Below are 26,255 nucleotides of genomic sequence, written 5' to 3' on the forward strand. Positions count from 1 at the left end.
TTAAGGTAACTTTATATTTTTACATTTCAGAAGTAAATGTTGTACATGTTACTTCACTACATTTTGTTCAACAGCTGTAGTTACTTTTCAGATTTCACAAACAAAGACCTGCTTGGTTTATTAAACGTCCTGCTAGACATAAACCAGCGGCTCTATACAGGCAGCCAGTTTGTGACCAGGAGGTGTCGGCTCAACCTCCAACCCCCCCCCCCCCCCCGCCCCGGCAGCTTCCAGGTATGAATATGTGTACTGTGTGACAGGGCGTTCCTGCAAAAGAAAGGCTCTCAGTGAACCTCCCCAGAATAAATACAGGTAGAAGGAAGTACCCCCTTGGTTGGGACAGTGTGTAGTACTATGAGCAGCTCCAGCGGTGACACTCCACTGAGATCTCAAGAGATCAAATATCCATTTAAAGCAACAACAAAGAAGAACTAATAATAGAGAAGAAGAAGAGGGGTACGGAAGAGGATTTGTTTTGGACATTATTCTCAAATTGCAAGTCAAATACATATTTCACATGTGGCCCTAATCCGGACGCGGACAGGTGCCTTTGTTGTTGTTATTGACGCTATATGTCTCCTTTAGTGTGATATCTATCTACATCGCGTCTCAGGACTATTGGCTGCTTTGACCCCGTAGAGACCCTTCTGACTGTTGGGTTCAGGAAAAGGTCGTGGGTGGGGTTACGGTTCTGGGACAACAGGGTAGAACGGGACAGTTCAAAAAGAAAGAGACTTTAGGAAAGGTGCCATGCGGGACACAATCCCCGGTCTCCTGGGTGACAGTCCTGTGTACATATTGAACAGTAATTTGAAATAAAAAATAAATACAAAAACACATATAAATATAAATTGGAAAGCAGAGAGAAAAAAGAGGCTCAAAGGATGGAGTAAGATACAGCAGGCCTAGTGCAATGAGCAGGTGTTCTGCTTACTACTGTTTTTGCTGGATTATAATAATCAGAATAGTCTTTGGTCTACTGCTGACGGTGGGGGTGTAAGACGAGAGTGGAGTAATAGACTACAGAGTCACTTACGGACTCCCGAGGGGGGCCAGTGATGCGGGTGCTGTGGGGGGGGGTGGGGTGTTCCCTGGCTCAGCAGCCTCCGTGGATAGTGCTGGAGCAGACCGCCGCGCTGCCAGACGCACGCGCTCTCTACGGGACTGTAGCTGCGCCGGGAGATCGGCGGAGGAAGAAGAAGAAGAAGAAGAAGAAGAAGAAAAGAAGAAGAAGAAGAAGAAGAAGAAGAAGAAGAAGAAGATGTCAGTGGCAGTGAAGAAAAAAAAAGGCGTTAAGGCCGAGTTAAGAAAGTGCGCGTGGCGCTCCTGGAGGCTCTTTCCTCACCTGCTGCTGTGTCTGTCTCTGGTCGCGTACGCGGCGCTGGGCGCGCTCATGTTCTGGTACATTGAAGGAAGGAACGCGAGCGGCAGCCCCCCAGAGTACCACCGCTTCCTGGCTCAGATCATCACCACCGTGCAGAACCTCACCAGTGAGTGGCCACTAACATCTGTTAAAACTCTTCCATCTCTAACTAAAATCCTTTCCTTTCTGATGCTGCGCATGGATTTGGACCTAGGCAAGACTGGAACCCTTCACCTTGCGTTAACCAACGGTGTCAATATTATTTAGCTTTCTTATAAATAAATAAATGTTGTTTTTTAATTTCCAGACAACGCCTCTAACACACAGCAAGACATCGTGGATGGCGTGGCGGCTCAGATGGATAACTTCCAGTCCATATGGCTCCAGAGACCTGACCGATGGGACTTCTTTGGCTCCATGTTCTTCTGCTGCACCGTATTCACCACCGTGGGTAAGTCACTCTGCGGGTTGGTGGCCGGGTGGAGCGTACAGAGGTGGAAGAACTATCACATCCACAAGAGAGGGAAATGCCAGAGTATGGGTAATGAGAGGGGAAACACCAGAGCAGGGGAAATGAGAGGGGAAACACCAGAGCAGGAGGAATGAGAGGGGGGAACACCAGAGCAGGAGGAATGAGAGGGGGAAACGCCAGAGCAGGGGGAATGAGAGGGGGTAACCCCAGAGCAGGGGGAATGAGAGGGGGTAACACCAGAGCAGGGGGAATGAGAGGGGGAAATGCCAGAGCAGGGGGAATGAGAGAGAGAAATGCCAGAGCAGGGGGAATGAGAGGGGGAAATGCCAGAGCAAGGGGGAATGAGAGAGGGAAACGCCAGAGCAGGTGGAATTAGAGGGGGTAACACCAGAGCAGGGGGAATGAGAGGGGGGAACACCAGAGCAGGGGGAATGAGAGGGGGTAACACCAGAGCAGGGGGAATGAGAGGGGGAAACACCAGAGCAGGGGGAATGAGAGGGGGAAACACCAGAGCAGGGGGAATGAGAGGGGGTAACACCAGAGCAGGAGGAATGAGAGGGGGTAACACCAGAGCAGGGGGAATGAGAGGAGGAATCACCAGAGCAGGATGAATGAGAGGGGGTAACACCAGAGCAGGGGGAATGAGAGGGGGTAACACCAGAGCAGGAGGAATGAGAGGGGGTAACACCAGAGCAGGGGGAATGAGAGGGGGAAACGCCAGAGCAGGGGGAATGAGAGGGGGAAATGCCAGAGTAGGGGGAATGAGAGGGGGTAACCCCAGAGCAGGGGGAATGAGAGGGGGAAATGCCAGAGGAGGGGGAATGAGAGGGGGTAACCCCAGAGCAGGGGGAATTAGAGGGGGTAACCCCAGAGCAGGGGAATGAGAGGGGGAAACCCCAGAGCAGGGGGAATGAGAGGGGGGACATAGCAGAAGACATTCCGTTTAAACCACAGCGTAGCGGTGTAAATGTAGCCTAACGATGGATCAGAGTAGTGTCACCTGGCTGCCTGTTCTGCCAACCCCAGACCATCTGATGTCTCCATGATGACTATCCAAAATTCTGATACTATTGGGGGGGGGGGGGGGGGGTGCGTCTAATGAACACATATATTACCAACCAAACCCAGCCAGGGCCTCAGTGAGGACAGTAAACTGTGGTACTGGTGGACGTAGGTGGACACGCCCAATCTTCTTTCATTTGCTGTGTTTTTATGAGGTCATAGGCCTCTTCCTTCCTGTAGCCCCTCCTCTAAGTGTGGATGTAACACCTGTTGATTCAGGATCTCCTCCATTTTTCTGTTCATTTAATCCCTAATTCATTTAAATTCCAAGCATTAGTATTTTACATTTAGTTTTATCTAGATTTAGTTGTGTCATTTATTTAAATTTTCCAATAAACCCCTCGACGTGTCCGGTTACATATTGTGTTCCCCCTCTTTTTTGGGATATCTATCTATCTATCTATCTATCTATCTATCTATCTATCTATCTATCTATCTATCTATCTAACGGCCTTGGGGAGTAGTTTCTTATTGGCTGCAGGGTGTTCACTACCAAGTAGTTTCAGGGAACAGAGTGTTCAGTCTTGTTTATTACCGCCCACCATAATAGACTGGAAGCCTTGATCAATCAGTAGATACGGTTAAACACACAGTTATATGTGTGATTTAAAAAGTAAAGTAAAGATTGTGCAGATATAGACCTGAAGTGTAAAAAGCATGGGGGTCATATATATATACATACCTGTGCTCTGTAAAGAATGCGTGGGTGACATCAAAAACACTTCTAAAAATCCCTCTCAGTTGTGGAGAGGGTGTAGAAATGACAGGTGGAGGCCAACATGTAATGTTTGAGGATGAAACATAATCTTTTGAGTCCTGTTTAAATAAGATGAGTAACACACTTTTGCTTTTGAAATAATATCTGTTGATTTCAAATTGTAGCAGCCAGCAGTAGCTCCTAGGCTCCTGGGCCGGTGTTTATGGTCTGGGTGTGAGTATATGCTATGTGGAGTTTAAACATGAATATGTTGTGTTTACAGGTTATAAACAGGAAAGTCGGACTTTGTAAAAGAGCCTGAGGTCAGATGACCAACCTGCACTGAAACATCCCTTGTTAGGCCGGTAGAAAGCAGCCTGTGGGATGTTAGACCTTTTCTCCATTGTGCTCTGTGTTCCTTGTGGTCCGGTGCAGTTAGTGCTAATGACTGTGTGCTCAGACCGTTGTGTTGACGTTGCCAGGCATACATATTACTGTGGCTGAGACAATGTGTGACAAGCAGTCAGCCATGTGTATACGGGTCTCAGAGTCTGGTTTTGCTCATAGAGGTCCTGTTCTTAACAACCTTGTGAACCTGGATCAAACCAGTAAGTAGGGCTGAACGATATTTGAAAATAATCTAATTGTGATTTTTTTTTCACCAATATTGCGATTGTGCTTTAATATACACACATACATACAACGGTATATTTATTTTTTTACACTCATAGCAGAAGTTCTTTCAGTTTAGAGCCATAAAGATCAACAGTCACTCACTTTTTTAAAAGATCTGTGATTTTCCCCATTTATTATCTCCATTGATGGTTCATTATAATAATAATAAGAAGAAGTAGAAGAAGAAGAAGAATACATTTTATTTAAAGGACACTGTACAGGGATACATAAGACATTTTTAAAACAGCAAAAAATAATTACAACAATAAGAACAAGAGAAAAGGGCAGAGCAATAGTTATTGAAGTGGAATAGGCAGTTTTATAGAGATGTGTTCTGAGATGTGATTTGAAAGGGGGGGGAATCAATGCTTCTTAGTTGGGGTGGTGATGAGTTCCAGAGACGGGGAGCCAAGCGGCTGAATGCTCTGCCCCCCATGGTGGTGAGACAGGTGGAGGGGACAGACAGGAAGAGGATCTGAGGGAGCGGGAGGGAGAAGGACGCTGGGGGAGATCAGGCAAATATGGGAGGGGGGGGGGGGGGGGGGTTGTGGATGGCCTTGAATGCAAACAGGAGCTTTTGGAGGACAGACACAACATTTGCAGATGAGACAGCCTACAGAGACAAGTGAACCGAATGGAGCCGTGACCAACCGGTCGCCAAGAATCACAAAGACCAAAGATCTCCTCGCTGATTTCAGCACCAGCCACTCCGAGTCAGGGTTGCTTTGCTGGGGTCTGAATCACTTGATGAGTTTTTAATCTTCTCCACCTCTGTTTCTATTTCGTTTCACACCTGGAAACATCCAGCGTACTTGTGCGAGAACGTTCACTCCTCTTATTGGTCGGATGTGTCTGGGGCGGGAGCAAGAAAGTCAATACAGGAAGAAGGTCCTGGGTGGACTAGTGCCTCTTTTTGCATCTCCATGGTAAAACCAGCTCATTTCATTTAAACAATCAGACTTTTTTGCGCGTGACGTTACTTGGTCTCCTTTGGTCACCGAGCCTTTTCTCTGCTCTGCGTCTGTCTCCAACTTTAGCGGCAGCGGTTTGATCGGAGACGCGAGTGATGGACACCACAACCATTTCAACAACATGAAATCACTTTATCCAACTCTTTTTACAACACTTTATACAAAAGCATTTTTCATCTGCATGTGCGAGTATGTGTATGTGTGTTTGACCAGAGTTAGTGGGGACAGTTTTCTCTGATGAGACACAGAAAAATGTCGATGTGAAGCCATTCAGTCATGGATCCATAAAACAAAGCCTAAAACCAAGCGGACCAGTCAAAAGATGAATGGTGACCAAAAAATTTGATTCGGATAACAAGGACATTTTGAAAACAGCAAAAAAGGCAAAGGAACAAGACTATCACTCATCACGCTTGAGAGGCGTGGGGGAAGTTAACATCTCCATGGTAACAGCGAGCTCCAATAATCAAAGACGCCACTGTTACAGTGTTGTTCCATTCATTTTAGGGTGGACAACCCTCGGACGGGGCAGGTCCTGATCAGTTTGTATGTACCTTAGTCTGTGGTGTGACATTCCATATACTCATTTTAATAGCCAATTGACTAAAGTCAAACATCAAAGTTGTTCAGGTATGAGGATGTGTTGAACAAGCCGATACCCTAAAAAAAGATCATGGCTGCCTTTTTTCCTTGTGGTGTGTGTCATTATCAAATGGCAGCTGTTTTTGGATAGTTGGAATATCTGAGGACTGACAGGCATGTGGCTGCTGCATGGTGGTCCCTGTGGGCAGTACAGTGCCTTGCATGTAGCTATGTGTTTGTGGAAGCAGTAAATAACAGCAACACAGGTGGCACTAAAAAGGGATACGTTCCTATTCATGGACTTATTACTTGTCTTGAAGAATCCCGAGTACAAAGTGCTCCCTGACATTGTGTCTGTGGCCAATGATTGAGGCATATGAGGCAGCCAGGCGTTTCTCAGGTGACCACTGGGCCTGTTCTAGTCTTCTGACCAAGCACGCTTCATCACTAGTTTTGTTTTAAGGGAAGAAAGTTACTTTAGAAAAAAAGCATGTAGTGCTGGACTCGGTCGAGACCAAGTGTAACATTTGGCAAGTCCAATGGCCGACAAATACGAGTGCAAATACGAGTCTGAGACCGGACTCAAGTACTACAGTGATACCCCTTCAGTTATTGTTCAGGGGTAGGTCTTGAAATAAAATCCAGAGTTCTCTTTGTCTGAAACTATGACAAGCCGAAGAATAAAATGCGTTTGATTCTTAAGACGAGACCAAGACCTTCGAAAGGTGGTCTTGAAACCAAAAGCGATCTTGATCAACATGGCTTTTTCTAGAGCTACCCTTCAGGACTAGCACTGCAGTTAACACACTGAGGATATCATAATCTTTTTATTCAAAGATATTACCACATATTTAACCATTGGGTTGTTTCTTTGGGTCAGTTGGTCAGTCAAGAAGTTTTTACGTATCCATGTCCTTCTCATGATAAATTGTAATGCTAACATCTAGCTAGCTCAAAGTAGCACAGTGCTTAAGTGGAGCCTCACAGACTCACAAACTGTAGACTCTTGTGTGTGCTTGGAGCCTCAAACCAACTAGCTATAAAATATCTTAAGATGGTCGGTAAATGTGTTAACATTTCTTTTGTTAACGATTAATTTGTAAATTCTTTGTCCTTATGTTTAATATAATTTGTTAATGAAGACTTCATCCATCTGAAGCATGATTTGATGAGTAAGAACATTGTGAAGATACATTAGTAAGTCTTACATTTAGATACATTATAAGTGGTGAATGGAAGCCATCAAACGTCTAATGGCTTAGCAGCAACAGGAAGCCCACAACCCACTGAGGAGAGGGCACTCTCAGAACTCAGTGCTTTCCCCTCACCACAAAAAGCTATTAGAGGTTGTCAGAGGTTGTTAGAGGTTGTTAGAGGTTAGAGGCCCATTGTCTTCCGTGTTGGGAACTTTGTTTATCTCCTCACAACTAGCATGATGAGGGTTTACGACAACGCACACTGTAGCTCCATTGTTGTCTGCCATTGTGCCCTCCACTGCAATTGTTTAAATGTATATTGTTTGAAAAAGTAGCATTTATTGATTATTTTAAAGGCATGTGTTTTGGGACCTACATGGCTTGCGTTGCCTTTTAGCCTGCTGTTATTGGGTTGGGGGAAGATTCCTATGGAAACTCAGTATTAGTGTTAAATCTATTTTCATATAATCATGATAAATCTACTGAGCCCTCTGACAGGCACACCCATTCTCTAACCCTGACCTAAAGAACCTTTCACCTGCCATCACTTATCACTGTCACCTAATCAAAGAGCAGACACTCTGCAGCTACTGTATACATACATAGTATCTGCTTAGACTTTCTCCAAAGTGCTACAGAGGAAGGTCTGGCTAGTCCGCACACATTCCAGGATTGGAAAGATATGTGCTGTGGTTTATTGACATTTCTTTAAACCAATCATAATTGTCTTGCTAAGCACCGCACGGAGCAGCGGGACCTCTGCAAAATAGTATCTGAAAGGAACTTGTTTTGATGGAACATGTGCACGTAGGGAGGAAAGCTCTGGAATTAAAACGGCTGTCGAGTGTGTGATGAGAATTTTACTCTAAAAAAAAGAAATATAATTTGGTTGTCAGTTCTAGCTCGGAGGATGGTTCCTGAATCAACCAGAGTTTAGAACGCCAACACAAAGAAGAGTTTTGTATGCACTGAGATCCAACAGAACAGTGACTTTTCCAATATGTGTATTTAATAAGATGTCATTCATTATTTTTATAAGAGCAGTCTCAGTGCTGTGATGATTTTTCCTAGAAATGGGAGGCTTTAATAGAGGCCTATATTTCTGCATTTATTAGGTTTCTTAGGCTTGATCACTGCTGCTCTCACAAACTCAACAACAAGTTCCAAGTTCTGTTGATGGGTACTGCCTGGTACGGAAGCCTGTCCGTGACAAGCTAAACTGCATTGTTATATGTCATCATGCCATGAATGGACCATTGCAGTCAATTATAACGCCTAAAGGGAAAAATAGCCCCGCCCTCAATCACGTTGGCAAGGACAGTGTACTTTACCAACAGATATTGTGCTTGTAGATTGACAATAGAGTGATAAAATGCTATAAATTTAGATTTTACTGGACATGTAAGATTTTCTAAATTCAATGTCTAAACTCTTGATCTACTTATTATGAAGAATGAATAAAACATATTTAGTTTTATCTCCAGGTCCAGTACAACAGTGGTTCGTAAGCCCCAAGGAGTTATAAAGGGAGAGAGCCTAGCAAAGCTGAATATAAATAAATAATGCATGTTAGCAAAGCATAGACAAGTTTGTGAAAGAACTGCTGGGTAATCATAAAGCAGATGATGAAGCAAAACCCAACACTACAACTACCAAACCAAAGGCAAGGAGACACAATTTAAGGAGCCGACTGCCAATCTCCCGGTGGGATCACATTGGGTCTCGTTGGCTAACCCTTAATGGAAAACAGCAGATTGTTCTCTCTCTCTCTCTCTCTCTCTCTCTCTCTCTCTCTCTCTCTCTCACACACTATTTCTCACACCTCGCTCTCCCCTTTACAAAGAAACAGCTAATCTTAATTCAATTTGAAGGGGCAAAATGGAGAAAACAATAATCTACAACAGTTATACACAGAGCTATGTAACATTCTTATCCAGTAGATACATGAACATGGGTAAAGTAGAAGTAATATAAAAATAACTAATGTATATGTATCTGTCTCTCCTGACGGGGGTTACAAAAGGGTAAAAGTTTGGGAACCACTGCCCTAAAACAACTTGAGCGACGCCACAGATGTCTTAAACTCCTCCAGTTGCCCATGTTTCATGTTGCCTAAATGTCCATTTTCTCCATTGTTGTTGCAGGGTATGGGGAGATCTATCCGGTTACCTTGAATGGTAAGGTGGTGTGTGTCTTGTACGCCATGGTGGGCATCCCTTTAATGCTTCTGGTCATCCTCGATGTGGGTGATTTCCTCGCTATGCTGATGTCCAGAGCCTACGTGCGCATTTATACCCTCTGCAAAAACCTCCAATCCCACACCTGGTCTCCGTGGAAGACTCGGAAGAGCACAAGGGACTCAAGCAACATGGCTCTGGAGAACGGGAACTTTTCTTTCAGCCATGAGGTTGTGGTCCATGCACCCCTCGACATCCGGCACGTACTGTACAGCCAGGCGGATGTACGGCACAACTCCATCCTGCTCCAAAACAACAAAGAGATCTTTGAGAAGATTCTTGCCAGGGAGAATTTACTTAGAAAGAGCCCACTGCTCAGGTGCGTCTCTTGCCCTGAGCTAGACCGACTGCCACCATCACCCAAAGTATATGCCCTTTGGGACTTCACAGGGTTAGGGGATGGAATGGAAACGCTGGATGTACCCTTTGTACTGATTCTTTTCATCGTGTTTGCCTACATTTTTTTAGGAGGTTGGATTCTGCCACTGTGGGAAACAGAATTCCAAGGCTTTGACCCCTACTACTTCTGCTTTATCACACTCACTACTATTGGTTTTGGTGACATTGTACCAAATCACCCTAGGTACTTCATGCTTACCTCACTCTTCATCATTGTTGGCATGGCCATCATGTCCATGGCTTTCAAGCTAAGCCAAACACGAATTGTAAGCTTTTACCGCCAATGCATCAAGTTCATCAGCAGAGGACATATGGAGACTTTCAAAGATCAAGAGAATGACTAAGTCACCAAGAGAATCTCTGCCCTAAGGTCCATGAGTTGTACAAGCTCACAGTCTGTGGGAACTTGTCCAGTGCATTATTTGTGCTGGCTGTTCGGTTATAAGCATGAGCAAAGTAAAAAGTGTGCATGTGACAAATGCTTTTCCCCAGATAAGACGGGTGGTATTGAAATTGTTGCCTAACAAGAATGACATCAAATTCTGCATATAGCTGTAGTAGCTGTAGTATCTTGAGTACTAGCAATTGTACTGCCTTACATGAGAATACAGCGTCTTCCTCGCTGCTTTTCAATAGAGCTGTGCGCCTTATGTGCCGGAGCGCCCTATACGCCTCGAGTTGAAAAAACATCTACTCAGAGCGGAAGAAAAGGGCTAAGGACAGGTGATTCAATGGTGTCCTTAGCAAGACCAACAAAAAAGATGCCACTGGTCTGATCAGGGCATCGTTAACAAAAAGGCAGTGCAGTGTGTCATACGCTTTGCAGCATGCAAACGTGTCTGATCACGGGCCAACGACACTACAGAGGATGGGCACAATAGGGTTGCATTTGATTACAAGTCACAACTCTGGATTCCCTACTTACATGTAGGAAATCTAAATGAATTTCAAATTCATTCATTTATACTCTATGTCAAACATGCTGCCAACATGCTCAGACGTTTTGCTGATTATATCACCGACAATGATTGTTTTCCTAATTTGAACTTGGAGTAAATGATCAGAAGTGGTTACACCTGCAGGTAATAATGCTATGCACTACGATACGTCTTCAATAAATTAGAATAAAGAATGATAAAAAGTGTGTGGAGTAATAGGGGCACTTTTTGTTGAAGCACCGTTTCAAAGCTTGTATTTCCTTGATATTATTATTATCATTAATTCTCTTTACAATTTATACATTTTTTTATTTTCCCCCTATGCCTTGCTGCTGCAACATTGTGAATTTCCCCACTGTGGGGTCAATAAAGGATTGCAAAACTTGAATATATATTTCAAGCTTCGTTTTGTGGGTACAGCAGCACCGGTTCAGGCTGCACTTTGACACTGTCTGGCACTGTGTTTACATAAATGGGAAAACCCTCATAACCTGGGCCTCATTTATTAAAGCATACATAGAACCGTAGGAACGCTATGAACCTATTTTACATCCACGTGCTTGTGCGTGTATAAGCTCACTTGAATACAGACCCACTCTAGAAGGGAAAACATGGTCAATTCATCCTTTTGAAAGTCCTTGGATTCTTTTTTTGTCATTAAAGTATTTATTTATTTTTTAACAAAAATTAACAACTTACAAATGACAACAAAACGAAAAGAAAAACCCCAAAAGTCAAAAAGTCAGTAATAACTAACCTTAAAGGACAATTGTTTGTGATTATATCATCTGCGATGTGTTTCAACACATGCCTAATGTAACAAGCCCTTAATATATGAAAAGAAATAGTCCCACACTAAATGGAACTTCCCTCTGACATTGTTACTCCTGGCAATCAAAGACTGGTCGGATGCAGTCTCCCTCACCAGTTGAGTCCAGTCTGGGAGCCCCGGCGTGTATGTGCTCTTCCAGTTCCTCAATATCAGCCTTGCTGTTGTGATGAGGCCTGCGGTTATTAGCGGATTAACAAAATGATGTGCACCATAAGCTACATTTCTGCTTTAAAAGAGGTGTTGCAATTACCATAAGTGACATCATGAGGGAACATAAATGATGCTGTTGCAGTTTATTTCTTCATGTTGGATGACTTCCTGTCCATGGCCTTTCTCAAGGCTTGCAGGATGCTCTTCTTGTTGTTTGACACGTTGTAAGCGGTCAGCTCCACGAGAGCCTCATAATCCTCTTTTGAGTAGGTTAAGTTCTGGGTGGTGTACGGAGAGTTGCTGCTGCTCACATCCACCTCCCCAGCTTTCATTTCTTTCTTAGACTCCCGCTTCACGCCTGTAAAGACACATATGATACATATGCAAATGGTTAAATCATGTTTTATAAATCACAATACTTTACAAACACAAATATATTGTTCATTATATGTACTGTATATGTATATATATGCCGCCGCTAGTTGGTTTAGCATAGTGAATGGAATCCTATGTTGCCAGTTAGCATGTTGTGAGTAAAAGTGAGTCAATAAAAAAAAAAAAAAACCTAATTCCTTCTTTTGGCCTGCGTATTCACAACGATTGGGTGGGAGCACAGCCAAAGCACTGCTGCATGGACGCAAAGATCAGGCAGCACTTTAAACCCCCCCAACTTCAGTCAACACACCCGGCGTTAATAGTGGTCTAATTTTCCTACAGTAGACGTGAATGGTGATGAACATGGCGGGTTTTGTGAGAGATAAAGATGAAGACTTCTCAGACAGTCAAGATCCAGAAGCATCCCTCGATGAACCAGAGTCCTAGACTTTTGTCTTGGTGTGATAAGCAATGCTACCACCTGTTTCTGTTTGATGTTTTAAAAAAACTAATACATGTGCTAATACATGCCAAATGGCCAGAGAAAAAGATGAGTTAAGCAATAGATTGCTACGATAACTCTTGCTGCGCTAAGCTCAATAAACAAAGCAGTTTTGTAGACTTTCATGGAGAATCCCACCTAATTATCAGTCATTCAGCAGGTGATTAATAATTTAGAGGTTTTGAAGTTCTCCGGTGGACGGCTGGAACAGAAACTGAAGGACAAAGAATGTCAGCGTGGAAAGGTTTTGATTGACGCTGTCTCTCACACCAACCTAACGCTACTGTTGAGCTGCCGATTAGCACGTGAATTTAAGTTGGGCTTTTATTGTGAAAGTTAAAAACTGAAGTAGTGACACTGTAATGCCCGGGATTTACAATGTGGAAAGAGTCGTTGCTGTCTTGGGCTTCGGTGGTTCAGATTACAAAGCCTCCTGGCTACAGTACAGTAATGCATCCTGGTAGAACATACAAATAAAATAAAGTAAAAGTAGCAACATTGTTGAAGTGATTTAGCCACTTAAAATGGCCGTACCAGGGCGCTTGTAGTGTTTGAATGAGGCATTGACTAGTGGGAAATAAACCACTATCGGGGCCCTGGGATTCTCTATGTCCTCGAAGATGTAGACCTCCTTCTCAGGCTCTTTTTCCAGACTGGCAAAATCAACCCGGGGAAACGGGATGTCATGGTCTTTACAGTAGGCAGCCGTCTTCTCCATGACCTGATTGATTAAACATGATCATAGAAAGTAATGTTAGTGTTATGGAATAAACGTTCGGTTTCTTCCCAGATGATGCCTCCTCCTCCTGTTTACATTGAAGATGTGTTCTGGGTCCCATGAGTAACTCAGAGTGATGATGAGATCCACATCTCTCTCTGGCCGCAGGACAGGCACACAGCCAATATTGATGGCATGACCAGCATCAACCAAACCCAGGGTGGAGTCACTGGGAGTCAGTTGGTTTGGGAAGGCATCTGGATGTGCATCTGGCCAGAAAACAGAGAAAGACAATGAATCAATTGTCAACCCGTTGCAAGAACAGGTAGTTGACTAGGAAATGAAATGCTCAACACACTTTTGTTCTGTGTTCTCTGTCCTCAGTTAGTCTTGCATTGCATTGCACTACACCACAGATGCCTTCTGGGATAGGAGAAATGCTCTGGTTTATTAGCATTTCTTTAAACCAATCACAATGGTCCTGGGCGCAGTGACGGTTGCTCTGCAAAATAGTCTCAGGAAGGAACATCAGCTATTTCAATTAGCTGGATACATGGTCAACCCTCTTTGCCCCCCACCAGCCCGGAACTGCGGTGTCCTTTCAGAGACTCTGCACACTAATACCAGAATGATACTTCTGGTTAAAGCTCATTAGCTCTTACCAATGTATCCCACCAATCGGTCACAAAACATCCCAGTCAGAGAGGAAGTTCCGTAAGCATATGTTTTGTAAATCTGTATAATTATTCCCCTCAGCAGCCTGGGACATGGGACACTTGAAAACTGAAGCCTCTAGTTCCTACACATTCTTCTAATATCTCAAAACTGTAGCTCTCCTCGGCTCTGATGGCTCTCTCTACCCTACATGCATTGCAGCAAGAAGCTTAGTATTGATCTAAAGTTGTGGATGAAAGTGCACTGTGCAAGCAACATATCAGAATATCATATCAACAGAACAGAGAGCGCCTACCTTTCCAGGCAACAAAGTTGCTGTGCTTATTGTAGTTCCAGTGCAGGAAAAGTCCACGCATGAAATTGTACATTTCAGCAATGACTGGTCGACTTTTGAAGAAATCCGTCACTATTCTGGTGATATCTGTGATTGGATTTATGACATGTGTGTCCAGAGTTGATGGTTCAGAGTCAACTTCTGAAAAAAAAGAACCCAGAATACAGAATACATTACATAACTTGCATTTAGTATGTTCTTAGCTAAACTCTCTGGTTGGGAGCTTTCTTAACAGCTATCCAGATATAAACAGTTGGGCACCAACACATGACTGGATCTATGGGGTAACGTTGCATATAGTTTTAAATTAGGCTATAGACTAACAATATGCTAATCTAGCCATCAACATAGTATAAACATTAAAACAGTCCGTGGTCAACACGGACTAGGATTGCAACTATTTGTTATGAATCGACCTGTGATTAGGATGATATGGTACCACAGTGTCAGTCAGTTGTACCAGCAAGGATAAAGTGGTGTAAATAATCTTCATGGTTATCATGGTTATGGTTATCATTGATCGCCTGGCGTTAACTCGCTGGACATTGTCTGCCTGCCAATTCACATCAGAAGCACTGAGAAATGTTTTCAGAAGGAACCAATGGGCTTGACACTGAGTAGTGATGGCCCGAATGAAGCTAGGTGAACCAGTGTCTTTATTTTCTGAGCCCACTAAATGGCACTGTTGGTTTAAAGAGAAAGGCTTAAGGTGTTGCAATTCAGTGTAGTGTCAACCTTTTGTTGAATAGAGTGCGCCATCTAGTGGGCTCAGAAAATAAAGACACTGGTTCACAAAGCTTTATTTGACCATCACTGATGCTGAGTACTGATAGGGAAGGAAAGTCAGAGCATTGAGAGACAGAATCACACATTGTCACCTTGGGTTTAATTGGTTAGCCTTTCAATAGGATTTGCTTACAAGAGATTTGTAGAAACTATAGCCTTATTCTTTAATTTATATAAAGTCTAATTATGTGTTTTTGTGCACTATAAAATCAGGTACTGCAGCTGTACCTGTTCTGCTGACATCTGGTCCAAGATAAGGGCTCCACGAAGGCTTGCACCCGGTAACTTGTGACCATAGCTGGGTGATGTTAATAGAAAATATACTGCTCCATATTCCTGATAAGGTTAAGAGAAACAAAAGATTGGACTACTTCATGCTTAATACTGTAATACTTGGCAATGACACTGCAACAGCAACAGGGGTCTTACCCATCAGATAAGGGATGCGGACTTCTGGGAGTTTCTTGATGATATGACCAATGAAGAACTGACTCCCGAAATCTTCAGTTTGGACAAACGCCCCATACTTCGGGATGCCTACCTCGTAGGGGGTAAACTCACACCACTCTGTCAACAAAAAGGGCTCTTTTACTAAGCCCTATTAGAACGGGTCAAGTATAACCTGGGGACCTAGACATTTGTAATTATTGTGGCTGTACCCATGTGTCATTTGTCAAGTGAAAATTCCATCGTAAACTACCGACCACATTTCACCTAACACAGATGTTGTTTGATAAGATTAGTTCCATGCGAATCGGCATCTTTGTTATCCAGAGTTGTATTGGCTGTGTTGCCAATTGTAAATGTAAGTTTTGATGTATGTGGGGGATAATGTTGGTAAAGCTTAGATTGGGCCCATGAAATCAAGCCCGACCCTACCCGAGCCTGTGCACGTTGTGTCCCAGCCCGGCCATTAACTGTGACTATAAGCCCAAGCTTGATTTAAACCCGGCATTTTATCATACTTGGGCCGTTATAAGTGATGTTCTCCACCACAACTCGGAGTTGTTAGAACCACAGAAATGTGTTCTGAATGATCTTAATGAACAATGCACCAAGGATGGAGCATGGAAACTGCTGTTTGTTTATTCAGAATGGAACGGATTACAAATGGATCCAAATGAAAAAAAGTAAAAAATTAAAACTTGACGCGTCACTCCCTCAGCCGAATAGTGTGGGTAACAGATCAAGGCAGCAGCATAATCACAGCCCTGGACCCATATAGGAGACGTTCTTGTCTTGATCATCTAATAATTATTATTATGCCGTGTGATTGCACCACACAAAATAATATATACTATTACCATGTAAAAAGGCCTGAAACATAATCAATCATTCTTTCACAATTCTTTTTATTTTCAGTTATAGTCATTTAAGGGATGTGTAGGATTGTCCTGAATCTTTAATTTTGTCACCAGCCTGGTGGTAATTAATATTATCATATCCCAACAGTTTGATAATGACCTTAATAGATATCTATCAATTTGGCATTCAAAGGTTCAGTTTCACATGATCAAACGTGCAGTTGTGTAGATATTGAATATGCTGTACTGTAAATGTTCTTAATCTTCAGTCACCTTGCACAATATTTTCAGGATTACATGGTCAGCTATTAAAATAATTGAAATACAAATAAAAACTTCCTAAATATTTACCAGCTTCAGATTCACAGCCCTTTAATTCATTCTTCATATTGACAGCCGTGTATATGGGCAGAGGGTTTTGGCCGTCCTTCACTGCTCTCTGCTGCGCAGACAGGGTACTGGTGATTTTCTGGGATTTTAACCACATGCAAGAAATATTATTGGAAAAATTTAAAAAACAAAAACAAAAAAAACAATTAAGATGCAAAAAGTTGTCAAAGTGGTATACAGTATAATTAAGTGTTCAGCTGCTAACCTTCCCAAAGACAAGGTGCTCGAAAATCAGGCCCGCCATGTCGATGAGGGACACAATGTAACCGGCTTTCGCTTTCTCAGCCATCTCTTCACTGTAGTACCTCAGTTTCTCAAGAGAGAAGGCACTCATGATGCTCTTGGTCATTTGTGTCTTTGTTGCTTTGATGATACTGTCTATGTCCTGTGACCAGTTAGCTTCCTGATACAGAGTAGACATAGCCCTGTTCACATGGGGAACATAGTGTTTACAAGGGTACAATGATTTAGGGCGTTTTCACACCAACAGCCTTTGGTTGAATTGAACTAGAGTTTGTTTGCCCCGCTGGTGCGGTTACTTTGGGCAGGTAAGAATGCAGCAATCAAACTCTGGTGCCCATCAAAAGAGGACCAAAGAAGCGTACCAAGACCTGCTTGATGAGGTGGTCTCGGTACGCTGTCAATCCAACTCTGGAGCGGTTCTGGAGCGGAGCAGCAAACTGTAGCAGCGTGAAGTGTTTCTTTCACAGAGACACACGGTGGTCAAGCTAATCGTCCATCACTCGTATCTCCATGGTCAAACCAGCTGCTGCTAAAGTTGGAGACAGACCCCGGCAGAGCAGAGAGACCAGAGCAGAGTGAAGTCTCGGGGACCAGACCAGAGCCAAGTCTTAGGGACCAGAGCAGACATAGTAACGTCTCTTTCGAAAGTAGAACACAGGACCAGAACACAGGACCTTCTCCCTGTATTTACTTTCTTGCTCCCGCCCCCAGACATTTCCAACCAATGAGAGGACTGGACGTTCTTGTTTGATTTGTAATGACGCAATATGGTACGCATGGATTTTTCCAGGTGTGAAACCAAACAAACCAACCGACGGAAAATCACTCCAAGTTTACTAACTCACCAACTGATTCAGAGCAAAAGTAACAGGTGTGAAATGTGAAAACACCCTAAAAGCAATTCATAAACCCGGCATACTTATAAGTACCAAGACACAACATCTAGACAGGATAGGTTTTGCCAGCAGTTGCTTCACAGGTGTGGCTTGTATGACAGCGGTAGAACATAAACAGGTCATGCATTTTATTCCCAGCCCCACTACCCTGTTTCCTAGTACTTCATTATGTACTTCATATGGAGCAGGAACAGCCTAAAACGTAGGGGACTGTCTGTCTCAAGCAGATTGAAATCAGGATACTGTGACTGGTGTGACACTTGACGGGTTCACTCACCATGTGGATCCTGAAACACCAGTGATGTAACTGGCAGCATCAAGGACCCCTATATCCTTCAGGCCTCTCAGACCACCCAGCAGGCCTACCATCGCTCTGGCCCCTCCCCCAGAAGCCACCACTGCAACGGTTGGCACCTGAACAGAGAATGCAGAGGTTTTGTTCTAGCAGCTCTGTGAGGCTGTACTGCATATAATCCTACATCCACACTAATACATTTTGGTTTTAAATATCTATCCCAGGACCGTTGTCTCGGACTTGTCTCGGTCTCGGCCACTGGTCTGGCCAGATATGGCTTTTTGTCGATTATTGATTGACTGATTATGTTTATGTTTAGAGTAATATTGGAGGGAAAGTGAAACACTGGCCACCTGATGACCAATCACACACTAAATCATCGTTGCACACCCTGCATCTGTGTGCCTTGCTAACGTTATTTCCATTCATTTTCATTGATTCACACACACTGCAACAAACGAAGATGTCCACCAATTCTGCCATAATCAAATTTGGTTATAGAAATCACCAGGAATTTCTCAACACTGCATTTAACAAGAAACACAGGGCAGACTGGAAATTCTGCAAGCCGGTTGGCATTAAAGCCCACATGTATATATATATTTTGTATTTATTAGCAAATTATTTTGCTAATTGATATTCGATAAGGGGTGGAAAACTGTGCAAAAGTAATGGACTTTACCTTTTTAGTGTTAGGTGGAGAGCCAAGGCCTAAAATCTTCTGCAGAGCCTGTGCCACTATAACTTTTCTCTTCTTCAGAAACTCTTTCTCCTGAGGGGGGATGTCAGCGTCCAGACGAACTGCAAGACGTTCCTCCTCGCTATGGATTGAGGTAAAAGCAAGTGTAACATTACACAAAGCTAAAAAGCAGTCTTTCACTGACCTCTTCTGGTAGAGAGGTGTTGCACCCCTGAGCACTCCCAGCATCCATGTCTTATGTATTTTTAATATGGTCTGGGGTTGTTATTATGGTAGGGTCCAGGCTTGTCTGTTGTGTGAAACTGCTGGCTGTAAATCAAATTGCCCCTCGGAGATAATAAAATGTCCTCCACCTTGAGGCCCCTTGGTTTCAGTTAGGGAAATGTTAATGCCTAATCACACAATTACATTTTTGACAAAGGTTTTTTCAAACTTTGTTGGAACCATTTGGCTTTACTGGTTTATATTGGTGTACTGGTTTTCCATTTAGGTGTGGATGAATTTGACTGTCCCCCACAGAGACCTGACCTCAGCCCCATTCAACACCTTTGGGATGAACTGGACCAACATCTGTGCTGGACCTCACTAATGCTTTTGCAGCGGTATAGTAGCCAGTCCCCAGAGCCAGGTCCCATTATCTTTGGAATCAACAAGCCCAATGTATGTGTAATTATTGGGTGTCCACATGCTTTTGGTTGTACTGTAAAGTGGAAGTAGGAAAGCCCTTACCCTTTATATGTTTCCATGTCTAAATCCACTGTGTCCTGTGAAGGGGAAATACCACACACTATGTAAAATAGGACTGGACGTACTTAACATAGACACTTAGAAAGCTTTGAAGACTGGGTGCTGAATCAACTTGCATGCATGTTGTTAATGTGTTGTGTGCCATTTGCATTTTGCAGTGCAGTGGCCGCTCAGGGCCACCGTACTGACAGCATGTGGGAACAATCGAGACAATGAATCAAACACAGTCCTCGCATCATCTTCCCGCCACACAGGAGTCCCCCGTGGACGAAGAAGAAAAGGGACCAGTTAATCACACAAACTAAGTTCCTACCTGATTAATAACGAGGGACACTTTGCGTGCTTGTTTATCTGGTAGTGGCTGGAGTTTTATCGATGTTTCCAATGGAGCAAAGGTTTGCTCAGAGGGCTGAAAGACAGTTTTACATTCTTTAAGATTCGGATGAGGCCTGTTAACTTGCAGCAGTTATTGTAGAAGAAAGCTATGAATTCTATAAAATTGAATAACATAAGGGTGAATGCTTCATGCTTCCCTTTTCTTATTTGATTCCCTCCTCCCTTCCCTAAGTAGTCTTTTAAGAACAACGTCCACTGATAAATATGTGGCATGTCTCTGTCCAACAAAATAAAAAAACTCACTGCCACTCCTAGTTCTGTCTCCAAGTCTCTGTTGATGTAGAAACGCAGTTTTGGAGTTTCCTCTGCATTAAGCGTGTAATTCTCCTTATAGGCACCCCTCAGTTTCAGCACTTTGTCCCTAGTATCTGGTGAGAATAATGTCATTTGCAAGAGAAATATTCATGTTAATCTGTGAAAACGATAATGAATACCAATTCTGCTGTTGCTTGATGAGTTGTAATACGCAGGTAACAGTTGTGTCCTGATGATTCTTGATTTCTGTTGTTTGTTGTCTGTCCCTTGGTTAGACTGTTTTCTTTCATCGGCGGGTGGAGCTTACAACAAATGTGAGGCTCTATAAATTTGAAAAAGACTAAATAGCCACACCTAGGCTGCAACACTCTCTCTGAGTGCAGGTAAAGCTGTAGTGCATAGTCTCTGTCTCCCCCCATGAGGAGTTCTAAGTAATGACAACCACAATGGCAGTGTGTCCACATGATACAAGCCTTCCGTTGTCCATCACCTGCATGGACAACAGCGCAACTTCCAACAGCATGTAGAACAATAACATGGACCTTACAATTGAGATGACATACTCGTTGGCAATCATTGGATTTTTTTTCATCCAGCAGCTCTGAGGCAATATTAGTACTCAATTAGTTATTTTTTCTTTTATATCTGTGAAGGTGGTCTGAAACCATCTTTCAAATTACTGAAAGTGAAAGTTGAAAGTCATTTATGGACTTATGGGATGGACAGAGTAGAAGGCTGCATACGGTTGTTGCTGCGTAGCTTGTTAACATCAATGTCCAGTGCGGAGAATGGGGCAGCCTGGAAGACACAAACAGAGATCACTTCCTTTTGTTAGGGTCATCAAAATACAAAATGACTATTTGGCCAAACTTATTGCTGTAGTGTGTGGAGTGGCCGGACCTCCGACATGGATTCTCATATTCCAATATTCAATTTTGATCTTCCAAACTCTGTCAGGGTTTCAGCCAACATGGAGGATGGAGTAGTGAGGTAACACTGTAATTATCAGATGTACATGCTGATACTGTGTCCGATATCTTACCACAAGGATGCCATTAGTGAGATATTCACAGGGGGGGTCCTTACTACAAAGAGACACACAGTGTTTATTTAGAAGCAGATCAGACGTTATATGAATTAGAGCAAATGTCTGTAAATATTTTCTAAGGTAAAAAAAAGCTATATACGGTTACCTCTGAAGAAGCTCAAACGCTACAAGAAGTTTTTCATCCTTCTGTAAAAGAGTGGACAAGGTACACTTACTGATATTGTACTCTACTGTAATACAACTTTGAGGTACTTACCTTGACTAGAGTTTTTTTTCCATTTTCTACTTAAAGTTGTACTATACTACAATTCAAATATTGCATTTCTTACAATGCATTTATTGAATCCCTTTAGTTACTTTGCAGATTCAGATAAGTCACGTCAAATACAATCCGCCAATGAATGATGAAGTTTAATCATGGATTAACTTAATATTTAATTGATCCATTGGTGAAATTCAAACCAGTATTTATATTCAAAAATACCAGCTGCAACATTAACTTTACAGTCATATTTATGAATACATCATTAGAATTCAATAATATAACATGCATTATTCAGAAATGGGTGATTCTGCATACTGAGTACTTTTTCTACTTTACGTATGTTTTGATGCTAATACTTTTGTGCTTATACTTAAGATGTTTGTATTTGTATGTGCATTTATTATTCATATATGTATTTTATGTAAATGTGCCAAATGTAGCCATACAGGCTAATTTTAATAAGCACAAACATAAGCACAAAGACACATTGTCTTTCTCACTTTGAAAAATAAACAGCAGTCTGGAGAAATTGCAGAGAAACATTTTGAAGAGTTGTCTCTTCTATACAGAGTCACAGCTGTGAGGAAAGCCCAAGTACTGAGTACTTTTTGTATATTTGGATGCTAATACTTTTGTACTTCAACTTGCCACTGTCGCACTGTTGCTTGCTCTGGAGGAAACTACTGGAACTGTTGGGTCCTTGTGGATTCTGGAGTGTGGTCTAGACCTGCTCTATCTGTAAAGTGTCTTGAGATAACTCTTGTTGTGATTTGATACTATAAATAAAATTGAATTGAAATTGAATTGAATGCAGGGCATTTTCTTTCTACACTGCTGTATTATTACTTTAACTCAAGTAAAAAGTGATGTGACTTCTTCTGCCACCATTGAATGGAATAACCTTTGGACACTGGTCCTAGCCCTGGATGAGCTGTTAGCTCTCACCTCAGGTTTCACGTTGAAGACCTTGGTCTCCTTCTTCCCGACTGTAAGGTTCCTGACGTCAAACAGAAGAGTGGAGATCAGGTCATCCCGGGCCATGGTGTCCTCATCATACAGCTGCATCTCTAGAATGTTCTGGTAGGAAGAGCAGAGGAGCTCACGGCCAGCTACACTTCTGCATTTCACAATTTACATCACTTACATCATTTATGTTACATTTGTTTTTGTTTTTTTATTGCTAAACGACACGTGGGCACAACTGAAGACACATGGACAAAACTCAGACTACAGTCTGACTATCAACAGTCACCACCTCACTGAGACCCACACACACACACACACACACACACACACACACACAGTCATTCACAATATTCCTCACTGACACACACACACACACACTGTCATTCACAATAGTCCTCACTGAGATACACACACACACACACACACACCAAATTACAAACTGTTCATCTTCACGATAGTTTATTTAAGATTTTATTTTTATTTTTATTTTATAACATACCAGATTTTTTGGTGAATGAATTAGCAGTTTGCTTCAATAGATCTGCATCATCATCATCTCTAAACCCTAATGAATGTGGTGTTTATGTGCCCTGTTTTCCACCTTTGTTACAGCTGTGTGTATAACCCAGACATCTTGTCAGGACATGTTGGCATCTTTGCTCTTTTACCTGTTTCTCTCAAATGGTACAATGAATACCTGCTTCATTCTTACTTCTTGTTGTGTATATAGGCTTTCCCTATACTGTAAACATTCAGCATATGTTCACTAAGTAGTCTAAAACAAGACACCTGCTTAGGCTTTCAGCTGAAATTCCTATCAGCAGCGTTTGATAGGCACCAGACTGAGATCTGTTCTGTCTCAGTGTGATGTTACCAGGTCTGACGGCAGTGTGTTAGCATCTGAACACAGTGCTGTGCACGTTGTGGTTAGTCATGGGGTTAGTGTGTACAGAGTTTTGCACATGTGACTTCAGTTGTGCCAACTTTCGTTTAGCAATCAGTAAACTGCAAAAAACAACTGTAACTGTTGGCTGTTACAAATGTAGGAAAAGGGACAGCGTGTATATTATATTTGACTTTTAAAGTACTTGCTACAGCAGTGAGGATAGATTGTATTGGTATTTAAATATTAAAGGAGGGAGTGGGAGTAGTGGTTCTGTCGAGGGGTGAACTGAACCGCAGCCATGCAGTCTGCATTGACTCACTTTGACGTTCCTGGGGACCCTGAAGGTAAAGGTTTCATTCCACTCCGGGTTTTTAGTGTTTGACACAGTTGCTGTGCGGTAGGTTATTGCCGTTGCCGTGGGGAGAGAGAGAATGACATAGCAGTCCGATTCAGACCCTGAAACATGGAGACAGGAACATGTAACCATTTCAGCCATGCAATGCTTAATGGGAAACCTTTAAAGGTGCCCTGCCACACAAAACCATTTCTACTTGTTTTGAAATCTGCTGGTCAGTCTGAGCTCTTAATATTCATGAGCTGGGTAAAGGAGGCTGATAGCCACGCTCTCATTGGCTAGCTGTCATTCCGAAACATTCACAGCACAATTTCCTTGTAAAGCATGTGAAGTGAAAGCAGTACTTACAGTAATCTCTGGACTGATGTGTTTCAGCTCTCAGTATGGTGACATATAAGGTCCAGTAGGAGACCACCTCCTTCTGTTGAATAAGCAAAAAATCAATCAATCATAACAAGACTCAGGCGTTTATTTATACATTATTTTAACACTGACCTATCGCCAGTAGACTGCTGCTGACTCACTTCACATGAACAACAAAGATTTAGAAAATGTCAGTGAGTGTTTAAAATGTAAGATCCTGTAAAACAGAAGCATTCACAATAGAAAGTGATGACATTTAGAGGAGGCTTAAAAAAAACATTTAAATGTCTGATCTGCAAACGGCTGATGTAATCAAATTCTGTTATCCTGTTCTGCTGTGCACATGCCCAGTCTGATCTGGGGCTTGCAGTTACCTCTCGGGATCCCACTGATTCAGAGATTCTGTGTTGGCGTTCTAACCTCTGGTGGATTTCTGAGGACTATGGTTACCTGGTCCTCAGATCTCTGCAGGGTAAATCCAGACAGCTAGCTAGACTATCTGTCCAATCTGAGGACTATGGTTACCTGGTCCTCAGATCTCTGCAGGGTAAATCCAGACAGCTAGCTAGACTATCTGTCCAATCTGAGGACTATGGTTACCTGGTCCTCAGATCTCTGCAGGGTAAATCCAGACAGCTAGCTAGACTATCTGTCCAATCTGAGGACTATGGTTACCTGGTCCTCAGATCTCTGCAGGGTAAATCCAGACAGCTAGCTAGACTATCTGTCCAATCTGAGGACTATGGTTACCTGGTCCTCAGATCTCTGCAGGGTAAATCCAGACAGCTAGCTAGACTATCTGTCCAATCAGAGTTTTCTGTTGACGACTAAAACTACTTCTGAATGTACACATGGTCCACCAAAACAAGCAGAGGCACGTCCTTGTGTCCAGCCGCCCAAGGCTTGCTGTGATTGGTTTAAAGGAAAGCCAATAAACCAGAGCTGGTTGTTCTCCAATCCAGGAATGCTGTGTGGACTAGCATGGACATGCAAGATCACCTGTCTGGATCTGGTAGAGTTTAGCTGCAGTTCAGCTGAACCTTTGGCTGTTTGGACCTGTCACATGGACCAGCTGCATATTAAACCACAAAAAGCAAGTTGGGGGGGGGACCAAAGTGTGCCTGCTCTGCGTTGTGACAGGAGCAGCACTTGATAGCACAAACAGACACAGACGGTCAGGTCGCTTCTTTGATGAAACCGCAGCGCTGCATACTGCAGAGAAACTGAAACTAAAGTATCCCTCTCATTGATCAATATTAATACCAACGTCGGTATGGATATTATTGATATTTGGATCACTATGCCCACCACTACAACACCCCCCTTCATGTTAAATGTGAAATTGCATATTGTGCATTTAGTGGTGTGACCTAACAAGTAAACCCTTATTAGTATAGCCTTGTCTAGCCAATAAGACTTGGCGTGTATGCAGAGACCTTACCTTTTGGAGGGGACTGACACCTTTCCTCTCACTACAAAAAAACAGAAACGATTTCTAATTACCTTAGAGGCTACATATTTCAAATAAAATCAAATAAATAAAAGCACTGAACGTGATGAAAAACTAATAGTTAGTTACCTGTCCAGCAGCTTGAAAGCCATCTAGAGTCTACCCTCTGACCACACAGGAGAGGGAAGGAAAGTATGTGAGGACGTGAAACAAAGTACTGCTGCTGCAAGATTGTAATGATAAATCATGCCCAGGTTGCAAACTCGCTGCAGTTTGTAGTGAACCAATCAGGACCTGATCCCTGTGTGAAGGCAGCCCCGCCTGTGTGCGTCACCTCATCTTACACAAGACTCAACACGCCTTCCCTCCCAACCGGTGGTTTCAGTGGCCACAATGTTACACTTACATATAACAAGCGAAAGTGCTACATGTTCATGACACTGAGAAGGCTCTACTATGAAGGTCTAGTACTAGGGGTTCTTTCTTACAGAAGATTAGAAATGTTGAGCCATGTTGTAACCACTGGAGATCAATGCATAACCACATGTAGAGAAATGAAAATGTAAAAGACGGCCTTTTATATTCAATTCAAAGTTAAATTTGTTCATTAAAATGTTGGAAATGAGTTCATTTCATTTGTTTTAAATTCAACAAGTAATGTGTAGTATTTTAGCAGACTAAAGAAAGCAGCAGAACTGCAACTGAGTAAACTTTAATATCTGTTCATTTATT

At 42.7% G+C, this 26,255-nt stretch overlaps 2 protein-coding genes across 2 annotated transcripts; one reads left to right on the top strand and one right to left on the bottom strand.

Annotated features, from left to right (window-relative positions):
• Positions 1–324: 324 nt before the first annotated feature.
• Positions 325–10,980, top strand: kcnk18 (potassium channel, subfamily K, member 18). The gene is made up of 3 exons (XM_032542016.1): positions 325–1,490; positions 1,671–1,814; positions 9,163–10,980. The coding sequence occupies exons 1-3, from the start codon at positions 1,262–1,264 to the stop codon at positions 9,996–9,998; spliced, it is 1,209 nt and encodes a 402-aa protein (XP_032397907.1). The 5' UTR covers positions 325–1,261; the 3' UTR covers positions 9,999–10,980.
• Positions 10,981–11,300: 320 nt separating this feature from the next.
• On the bottom strand, positions 11,301–25,804 carry pla2g4f.1 (phospholipase A2, group IVF, tandem duplicate 1). Its single transcript, XM_032541961.1, has 21 exons — positions 25,653–25,804; positions 25,515–25,545; positions 24,059–24,131; positions 23,675–23,811; positions 22,449–22,580; positions 21,384–21,424; positions 21,233–21,275; positions 20,934–20,988; positions 20,179–20,303; positions 19,853–19,948; positions 19,522–19,556; positions 18,775–18,913; positions 18,075–18,211; positions 16,864–17,083; positions 16,620–16,737; positions 15,394–15,531; positions 15,193–15,300; positions 14,140–14,319; positions 13,266–13,438; positions 12,986–13,172; positions 11,301–11,932 (listed from the first exon to the last, which is right to left on the bottom strand). Exons 1-21 carry the CDS (start codon positions 25,673–25,675, stop codon positions 11,718–11,720), a joined length of 2,406 nt encoding a protein of 801 aa, XP_032397852.1. The 5' UTR covers positions 25,676–25,804; the 3' UTR covers positions 11,301–11,717.
• Positions 25,805–26,255: the final 451 nt, after the last annotated feature.

This window comes from Etheostoma spectabile, chromosome 17 (assembly GCF_008692095.1).
Source record: "Etheostoma spectabile isolate EspeVRDwgs_2016 chromosome 17, UIUC_Espe_1.0, whole genome shotgun sequence".
Taxonomy (NCBI): Eukaryota; Metazoa; Chordata; class Actinopteri; order Perciformes; family Percidae; genus Etheostoma; species Etheostoma spectabile.

Coding starts and splice junctions, on each gene's coding strand:
- kcnk18 (XM_032542016.1), top strand. CDS start 1,262: ATGTCAGTGGCAGTGAAGAAAAAAAAAGGCGTTAAGGCCGAGTTAAGA. Junction 1,491..1,670: donor CACCGTGCAGAACCTCACCA/GTGAGTGGCCAC, acceptor TTTAATTTCCAG/ACAACGCCTCTAACACACAG. Junction 1,815..9,162: donor CACCGTATTCACCACCGTGG/GTAAGTCACTCT, acceptor TTGTTGTTGCAG/GGTATGGGGAGATCTATCCG.
- pla2g4f.1 (XM_032541961.1), bottom strand. CDS start 25,675: ATGGCTTTCAAGCTGCTGGACAG. Junction 23,812..24,058: donor ACATCAGTCCAGAGATTACT/GTAAGTACTGCT, acceptor TCCATGTTTCAG/GGTCTGAATCGGACTGCTAT. Junction 19,949..20,178: donor AGACAGAACTAGGAGTGGCA/GTGAGTTTTTTT, acceptor ACTGTCTTTCAG/CCCTCTGAGCAAACCTTTGC.